Raw genomic sequence first — 8,962 nt, forward strand, 5'->3', positions numbered from 1 at the left:
AAATACGTAAATCTTTCCGATATTATGAATCTAGTTTATAGGGTATATTATCAATTTAAGATCAAAAGGACTGTCTGAAAAATGTGGTGGGAAATAATGGGGTAAAAAACTAAAACGCTGTTTTTCTGTTTTTTGCATGCATTTTTTTCTGGGAAAAGAATTATTGAATTAATAGTGTCACAATTTACTGAGCCCACTTTTGTGTGACTTCTAAATCAAACTGTTATACTACTAACAACACAACTCTAGATACATTAGTTTATTATATAAAACTTCAACTTAACACTGTACAAATATTTATTAGTCAAAGTATAAATATTTACATCATACATTTACTTTATATCTTTCATCTAACATATTTATGAAGGTTATTGAATTAATTGTGGTCCTTGTAAAGGATCTTTGGTATTTAGTTACATTCTTCTCATAGCCTTGTGTCATCCATTTAAGACAAAACATAAAACACATACAAGATAAAGTATTTTAGAAGGCTTCAGTCATCATACTCTCCAACTTCTCCTCTTCTGCAGTAACAGGGACAGTAAAACTTCTTGTGAAATACTGCATTTCTATTTTTCCTGACTCATGTGCAAGGGCTACTCCAGAATATATGTTTTGTTGTCCTGAGTTTCCAAATAGAGCCATGGATGTTACTCTAAAAACAGAAAACACAAATAATGATATTAATACACAATATGAAATGTTTAAAACTACTTCATATATCTGTTGTATCTGTTTGGCATTACCTATCAGAAGTCAACCTCTCAGTGACCACGGGCTCTGTCTCATTTTTCAGTAGGTCCCATATGTGGAGGTTAGAAGCTGCATCGAGGACACAGAAGACTGTCGGCCTGGTTTGGGCCCACTGCAGTAACACTACCGGTTCACCTGCTGTACTACTCTTCCACTCTGCCACAGGCTGCTCGTAACTGACTCCATGCAGCCTGATGCAGCCATCTCCACAGGCCACCTACAAAAAGGATAAAGAAAATGATAATAAAATAATAAAACAATATATTTCTATTTTAATAAATAATGAAAAACAAAAGGTAAAAAAAAACAAACAAAAACAAAACCTTCTCACCAAGAACATGTTTTGTCTGAAGGGAGAAAAGTGGATTGAGGTGACATCAACAGGCCGGGTTCCAGGCTCTTGAAACCTGTAAAATTTTGGATGAGCCTTCAAACCGTGACTCGTTCCATGACTGACAAGACCCTAGGAGAAAAATGAAACTGGTAAACCATCACAAAATTCCAAATTCGTGATTCTGACTAGTGTTCTGACTATTCTGATGATGCTCACCATATTGGTGCCAATAAAGAAATGATTGGAGTCACTTGGAAGGAACTTTAACTGAAGACTTTGTAATGGCCCAGTGTTTACTGCCTCTCGTGACGAACCCCTGAGAGCAAGACAGAGCAGGCAAGGGGAAAATGCCAAACCAGACATCAAAGGTTGCAACATCCCCAGAGAAAAAAACATGGCACTGCATCACATTCACACTGCACCTACAGTAAAAGGTTGTAAATATTTTCCTATTAAATCTTGACGTGACAAAAACTGAAGTAGCCACAGTACATAACAAACAAGATCGTATGACCATGGCAGAGCAGCTGTGTTCCATGGGGCAATGACATTGTGGGGTATTTCAGTTGACTGGCAGTGACGAATGATCACAACAAGCTATTTATACATCTCACCTATCAGCAGTGTGGAGGGAAGAGCTGTGGAGCAGCTTTACTTTGCTCCCAGGCCTTAGCCCTGCAAGAGAGTGAGTGGAAGGTTGAAGATGGTGCCACATGTGTGAAAAAGAGCAGTATGTGCACAGAAAAAAAGGGTGACCTACCTAGATCTGTTGGAGAGCCTGCCTCAGTGGCTTTAGGGAGCTCAACCACCACCTAAAGGACAAACAGAGAATTTCAGTCATTAAAGTAGAAAGCCATGGCATGCAGCTCTGCTGTTTGTGTAGAGGTACAGTATTTGTATATGATAGGCTGGGGGGTAAACAGGAAGTATAGCCATGTAGTCAGTTACACCTTATGTCCCTTTTTTATCCCATATTTGTTAACATTCAAGTGGGCTAAATTAGCTATCACTTTGGCAATATTAAAACGTTACTTTCATATTGAAGAAAAACCTTATGTTTCTAAGTCTCATGAGTCATAGAAAGCATATTTTTTCTATGATGGACATCTGAGAAGGTGATAACCTCAGAGTGTGCAGTCAGAATTTGAAAAATGTGTATCATGTTCATGTATAATGTTGTGACACACAACAACAAATGGCAGCAATTGAGCAATAAAAGTTTTAAGGTTTCTCAACTGCCTACATGAGCGGTGACACATGCACTGCTGCGGCTGATGATGGAGGGACCTAAATCAGCCAAACTATAATAGCTACTTTACTGTTTAAAACACCAGCATGCACCTTCCCCTTTGACCTTACACAGTGTTTTCATTTCCCTCTGCTCCCTACACAGGTCACCCTTTAACTCTTTCACTCATTTGAAAATCTTAGTTTAAAGAAAACTATGTAACGCACTTTGTTACCCAACTTACCCAGAAATTTAAAACCCCACTTTCATCCAGAGAAGCTAGCTGGAATGACAATCCTGATGACTCTAGTTTATGAAACAAAATAACACTTAATCAAATGTAAAGACAACAGTGAAAGGCAAAAGCATAGGGAATATTTATAGTATGAGGCACACAAGCTTCACTGAGTGTGCTACACCATTCCTGTACCATTCCATACCTTCCTCAGATGCCAACAGGGGGACTTCTGGCCTTAAACCCCCTACTACATTGGAGGAGACAACTTCGACAGAAGTCACAGCTGAGAAATGGCCTGAGTTGGCCATTACAGAATCTGTGTTGACAAAGTGACAAAAGAAAGGATATCAAAGTATCAAAGCACAGTATCACTACTGCATCTGTGTCTGGTAATTTACATTGTTGCTACATATTGCCTGCTCACACTAATTCTCCTGGGACTGTAGTGCAAAAAGTAAAATACACAACAACAATAAAAGTGGTTGTGTGACAAATCATGGGGCTTCATATTTTCAAAATAAAGCCAAACAAAAAACCTGTCTGAATATACATGCTTGTTGAGAGGAAGGAACCTGTCACTATGACATGTAATATTTTCAGGGAACTCAAGACCCTCTTTATACAATGACACATTTTGACAAAGCATTTTGTTCCGGTAGACACTGGTGGTCTTATTTTGTCAATCAACTATGTATTTATGTCTTGAAAACGCATCTAGGTAAGGGCAGCTGTGGCTCAGGAGGTAGCACAGTCGTCTACTAATCGTGGCATTAGAAGTTCAATTCCTGGCTCCTCTTGTCACATGTCGAAGTGTCTTTAAGCAAGATACTGAACCCCAAGTTGCCTCTGATGAGTCAGGTCTGGTATGTGTGTGCGAATGGATGAATGAAAAGCAGTGAAAAAGTGCTGGTTAGGGAGAACAGCGCTATATAAATGCAGACCATTTAGTTCTGATGTAAACTCTCACTTGTTACATACCAGTAGAGAAGGTTGGCTGTCTGAAGGTCCACTCATCCTCTCCTATCTTCATGCGGTAGTGGTTGCTAGCAGGCTCTCTCAGGTCCCACAGCACCACAGAGCCAACTGATGTCCCTGCAATAACCAATATGGCCTTTCCAGTGCTGAAACAGCAACATTGGACCTGAGACACAGAAAACTACAAGTAATTACTGATGTAGAAAGAGTTACGGGTAAGTTTCGCATTCTTCCATCTGCTGAAGTTAATATAATTCAACAGAGACTAGATAAAACAGTGTTATTATTATGTGTTATGTTATTATGACCTTGGAAATTCACCTTTGTGCTCCCAAAGATATTGGACATTATCAAAGTCTTGTTCTTCTTCTCTTCTCTTTTCTTCTTCTGGTCTCTTTGTGAGGTTTGTATGAGTGTTACCAAATTCTTAACTACACAAATTTGTCATAAATAGCTAATTTCAGACTGAATGCCACCTATCCACGAGGAGTTATACATTCCTTAGATTTGTTCATTAACATAATAAATACACTTAAAGCTGCCACATAAGACTCCTTATTCCGCTTGGTTTAAAAAATGTTATCTCAGCCTAAAGACCTAATAAAGGCCCAGAAGAGAAGCCTGAAAATGTCACCTCAGACTCATAGAGAAGAATCTTCTGAGGTCTGGACGGCTCCCAAATGTTCCAGATGCAGATGATGGTGCAGCTGTCAAGGCGCACAGCACTGGGTTTTGTTGTAGGTGCGTGGACTGACATCATGGTGTGTCTCTGGACCTGAGAGAATTGCACCAGGCTCACGTGGCGACCTGTGAATGATGATCAATCATGTTTGTGAAGACTAGTGTGCTCAATCACGTTCAACTTTGGCTCCATATACAACTACAATATGTTGGTCTATATAAATATAAATATTCTATATCTTAAACAACAGTTGCTGTAATCCTGGTAAAACCAACAAAACTACCAAAAAAGAGATGAAAATTAGACAAGACAAAAATTTTTAAAAATTACCATAAAGAAAAGGCAACTTAGTGTTGAGCTGTAAACTTCCTTCGCTGAAAGACAGCGTGTCTGTTTGAGTCCTCAGCTTCCTCAGGGATATTCTCTCAGCTTGATCCTCTTCCAACAAGACAATCATGACCTTCATTCAGTTACAATACACAACAGGAGTCAGTAGTGATAACACAACTCAACAGGAGCAGAAATGTAAGAACTGTACCATTTAATAATTGTTTATTTACAAAAAGATGACCTGTGAAGCTGAACTGAGAAATGCTGTCAGACGCTTTGAATCGAACTTTAAATCACTTGTGGTTTTGTCTCGTGCTTCCTGAGAATGATTTGGATCTGTCAAAACAAGAACACTGCTATTGAAATCTAATGTACACATGTACAAGCGCTGTGCTGATCTAGAAATTATTGTTGTGTTAACTTACCCCCACATGCTCCACTGTGCTCTGGAGGATGCTGCGTCCACTTTTCACACATCTCTATCTCTTCTGTCTGGATGTCTCGGTCTGCATTATCCTCATTACACTGAACATAAGCCTGACAAAGAAAAAGTTCATGTTACTGCATGTTAATAAGACTGCATTATGACTATTTTGCATTGCAAAACACTCAGTATCTTTTATAATTTAGTTATACAGTCCATATTTGTGTAATGAAACTAAAAATACTGACTTGCTTAGTGTTTGCACTTCCAAAGTTTCTAATATACATGTCGTATTCATTAACAGGGGGCAGATCCAAAAGAGAGACTGTCATTGAGAAATCCAGATCAATTAGGCGAAGCAGCTCTGTACTGCGTTTCCTGTAGACAAAAAAAAAGTTGAAAGTAAAGTTAAAGGACTATTACACTACGTGCTTTGCAAAAGTGTTCCAAACCATAAATACTTTTTACAGCACTAATATCCAGCTACATTGCAACAATCTATTTTTATTATTATTATTAAATGTTAAGCTAACTTACTTCTGTTTTGAGGCAACTTTCTTGTTGACTTCACGCTGTTTTGCTGCCACAAAGTCAATAAAATTCCCATGTTGGGAGCCTCTACTCAGGTTCTTTTCAGATGCTAAAAAACAGTAAAAAAATACATTTTATACATTTTGTATAACGCACCTGTGTATTTGGTGGCTGCCTTACAGTCAGTCATGGCTATACTTCAACATGAAATAACTACAAGTGATCAAATATATTTTTTAAGGCAGAAAAGTGTAAATTATGACTGTACCTGTGGACCATTTAGACTTGTCTTCTTCCTCTCTGTTTGTGCTCTGTCTGGAATGAGCTGTTCCAACTCTTTCATTCTCTTCATCCATTGCTCTCTGAATTGCTTCAATTTCCTTTTTCCTTTGTGGTGTGAGCTCTTCCCTTTCTTCTACTTGTGGAAACTCTGTTTCGTTCTCCTCCTCACCTTCATTTTCACTGTCATCCATCTCTTCGAAATCTTCTTCATAATCCTTAATTGTAAAAAGAGAAATACCTCAATTATTACACACACACTTTTGATGCTAAATAAAATAAAATTGATGTGAGCACAAACATCACATCCAACAAAAAAAAAGACATGAAAAGTTATGATTACTCACCAGTTTCTTAGAATGTAAAACGAATACAGCATGCAGAAATAACATGAAAATAAGTAAATAAATGTCAAGAACAAGAACCTAAACACAATATTAAAATGAAAATAACTAATTTACCACATCAGGTGGCCTCTTTCAGAATTAAAATGCCAAATTATGTTACCTCAAAGTCATCTTCATATTCCTGGTCACCCAAATCTTCATCAATGACAACCTTCAAATTTGATATAAATGCATGAATTAGGATTTAAAATACTATAAATCCTTAGGTTAAGCATGTAGTGACTGATTGTGTGCTCAATATAGTGAATAGTACAGACAGCATGTGGCTAAAAGACCAATCAAACGGTGTAATTCACCAATAAAATATTTAAATATAATAATTAAGCTCTTCACTCAGTACAAGATGCTGCTAGAAGTGCAATTTATTTATACTATTAACCTCTGTTTCTACTGCATTGGTCTCGTGCAGGTGACGTTTATCAGATGGTGATGTTTTCTTTAAGGTGGTTCTGTCTCTGTGATTTCTTTCTGGTTCTTCCTCTTCTTCCCCGCGCCTTCTCTCTCTCAGTTGTCTCTCTGGGTCGTCTTCTTCTCTGTGCCTTCTCTGTCTATGTTTTCTGTCGGAGTCTTGTTCTTCTCTTTGCCTTCTCTCACTGTGTTTTCTGTCGGGGTCGTCTTCTTCTCTTTGCCTTCTCTCACTGTGTTTTCTTTCTGGGTCTTCTTCTTCTCTTTGCCTTCTCTCTTTATGTTTTCTCTCTGGGTCTTCTTCCTCTTTGTGCCTTCTCTCTTTGTGTTTGTCCCTCTCTGCTCGCTCTCTGTCTCTGTGATGATGCCTGACCTCTTCCACTGATTCCTTTGGGACTCTGTGCTCCCTGTCATGCTTCTGCTTTTCTTCCTGGAAATTAGAAAAAAAACAAAAACAAAACAAATGACAATATATCCAAATCATTTTTATCCAATTAGATCACGAATGTATTCCAAATACAGAAAAATGCTCATTATGTTTATTTGAACTGCAGCATAGTGATGGACAGCTAAAATAATAATGTAAACGCTTACATGTTGTCCTCTCTCGTGTCTTCTTTCTCTTTCCTCTTTATGCTTTCTATGATCTTCACTGTATTCTGAAATCAGACAGATAGAAATACTGGCATCATATGGAAGCCTAATCCTGTACATAGGGTGAACATGGGGTATACACTATTGTATCTTTACCTCCTTCCCCTTTCCTTCTTGAATGCTTTCTCTCTCCATGTCTCTCACTTCTTTCTTTCTCATTTGTCTTTCCTTCATATTCATCTTTGTTTCTGTCTCTCTCTCTATGTCTGTCTCTCTGCTCTGTATCATATTTTTCTTTCCATTCTCTTCCTCCTTCCCCACTTTCCTCATGTCTCCTCCTCTCAAGCCTGTGCTCTCGGTCTCTTTCTTCTCTTCGTCTTTCGCTGTCTCTCTCCTTCCTCCTTTTATCAATGCCCTCTTCGCTGTATTTTTCTTTATCCTTTACCCTCTCTTTATCTATTTGCCTTTCTTTGTTTCTATCCCGGTTATGCTTTTCCTCTCTAGACCTTCTGTCTCTATTTTCTCTGTAATCATCACTGTACTTGTTTTCCTCTGCCAGTCTTTCTGTGTCTCTTCTCTTCTCCCTGTCTGTCTCATCTCTTCTATCCCTTTCCTTATCTCCTCTCCTGTCCCGTGAGCCCTCTTTCCTTTGGTCTATGTATTTGTCTTTTTTGTCTTCAGCTCCTCTGTCTCTTGTACTTTCATGTTCCTTGTGTTTGTCTCTCTCTCTTCTAGACTCCTTCTCTGGTTCTCTGTGTCGTCTTTCTTTGGATTCCCCAATCCGGTGCTTTCTCTCAGCGGCATCTTGCCTCCTGATATAGTCTTCACTGTCTCCTTCCTCCTAAAAAAAAAAAGATAATATATTATTTATTTGTAATCTTCTCTTCACCCTTTTCTGGAGTGTTTCTCAAACTCACAGACTTACCCTGATGTGTCTTTTCAGGTCAGCAGGTTTCCACGTGTCTTCTTTGGTTATTTTCTAAATAAACAGATGTTTTACGATATGATTATAACAACCACTCGAAGACAATAAACACATTTTTCTGACAACAAACCAAATCCATACAAATTAACGGGGATACACAACGTTCCTTCCCAAGCTAACGTTTGGTAACTACCACAACGGACACGATACTTTCTACTAAAACATTACTTAGCTTCGGCTCGCATACGGTGGAACACAGATAAAGTAATTACCTTTCCACTATACATGTTCTCATCTGTGTGTTTATTTTCAGTTTCTCAGTTGCAGAAAATTTACTCCTATTTCTGTAATGACACCGCCATGATGGTGAACCTCCTCCTGCGCAAGCGCAGTTAATTGAAACCAAGGAGATCGCGTCACTCTGGCTTGACAACAGGCTTATTAATCGTCAACGAAGCAATCGCTGGAATCAACAGCCAGTTGCTATGGCAACTGTATTAAGTATTAAGTATTTTTTAACGAACCATTTAAAAAAATGTTGCTATTTAATCAACTAGCGAGTATAAACACATGTCTCTGCTTGTTTTGTTTCATTTTATTTCGGGGTTTGCTGTAGATTAAATAAATAGGAATCTTCTATGGAGCGATTTTTCAGTGCTTGTGATGCCTGTCTTGGCTTTTTATATGTCATAGTAAGCTAGAGCTAAAGAAAATATTCGCTTGTATGAATCACAACGCGCGTTTATCTTGGCTTATATATATTAAAAGAATAGACATTTTGCACGTGGTTTGAACGTATATTACCTGAAACAGTTATTGTAATTTACAGGCCGGTGGCTCGCTAACGATCACCAGAT

The 8,962-nt window shown here is 38.3% G+C and overlaps 1 protein-coding gene across 1 annotated transcript; it reads right to left on the reverse strand.

Annotated features, from left to right (window-relative positions):
* Positions 1–311: 311 nt before the first annotated feature.
* wdr60 (WD repeat domain 60) lies at positions 312–8,485 on the reverse strand. The gene is made up of 22 exons (XM_026361245.1): positions 8,378–8,485; positions 8,106–8,159; positions 7,337–8,021; positions 7,181–7,245; positions 6,561–7,016; positions 6,282–6,332; positions 5,764–5,992; positions 5,502–5,604; positions 5,213–5,342; positions 4,966–5,077; positions 4,782–4,876; positions 4,541–4,670; positions 4,163–4,335; positions 3,532–3,694; positions 2,756–2,869; positions 2,560–2,621; positions 1,848–1,899; positions 1,702–1,762; positions 1,304–1,403; positions 1,085–1,216; positions 747–970; positions 312–655 (listed from the first exon to the last, which is right to left on the reverse strand). The coding sequence occupies exons 1-22, from the start codon at positions 8,390–8,392 to the stop codon at positions 484–486; spliced, it is 3,378 nt and encodes a 1,125-aa protein (XP_026217030.1). The 5' UTR covers positions 8,393–8,485; the 3' UTR covers positions 312–483.
* Positions 8,486–8,962: the final 477 nt, after the last annotated feature.

The sequence above is a fragment of the Anabas testudineus genome, chromosome 2, assembly GCF_900324465.2.
Source record: "Anabas testudineus chromosome 2, fAnaTes1.2, whole genome shotgun sequence".
NCBI lineage: Eukaryota > Metazoa > Chordata > Actinopteri > Anabantiformes > Anabantidae > Anabas > Anabas testudineus.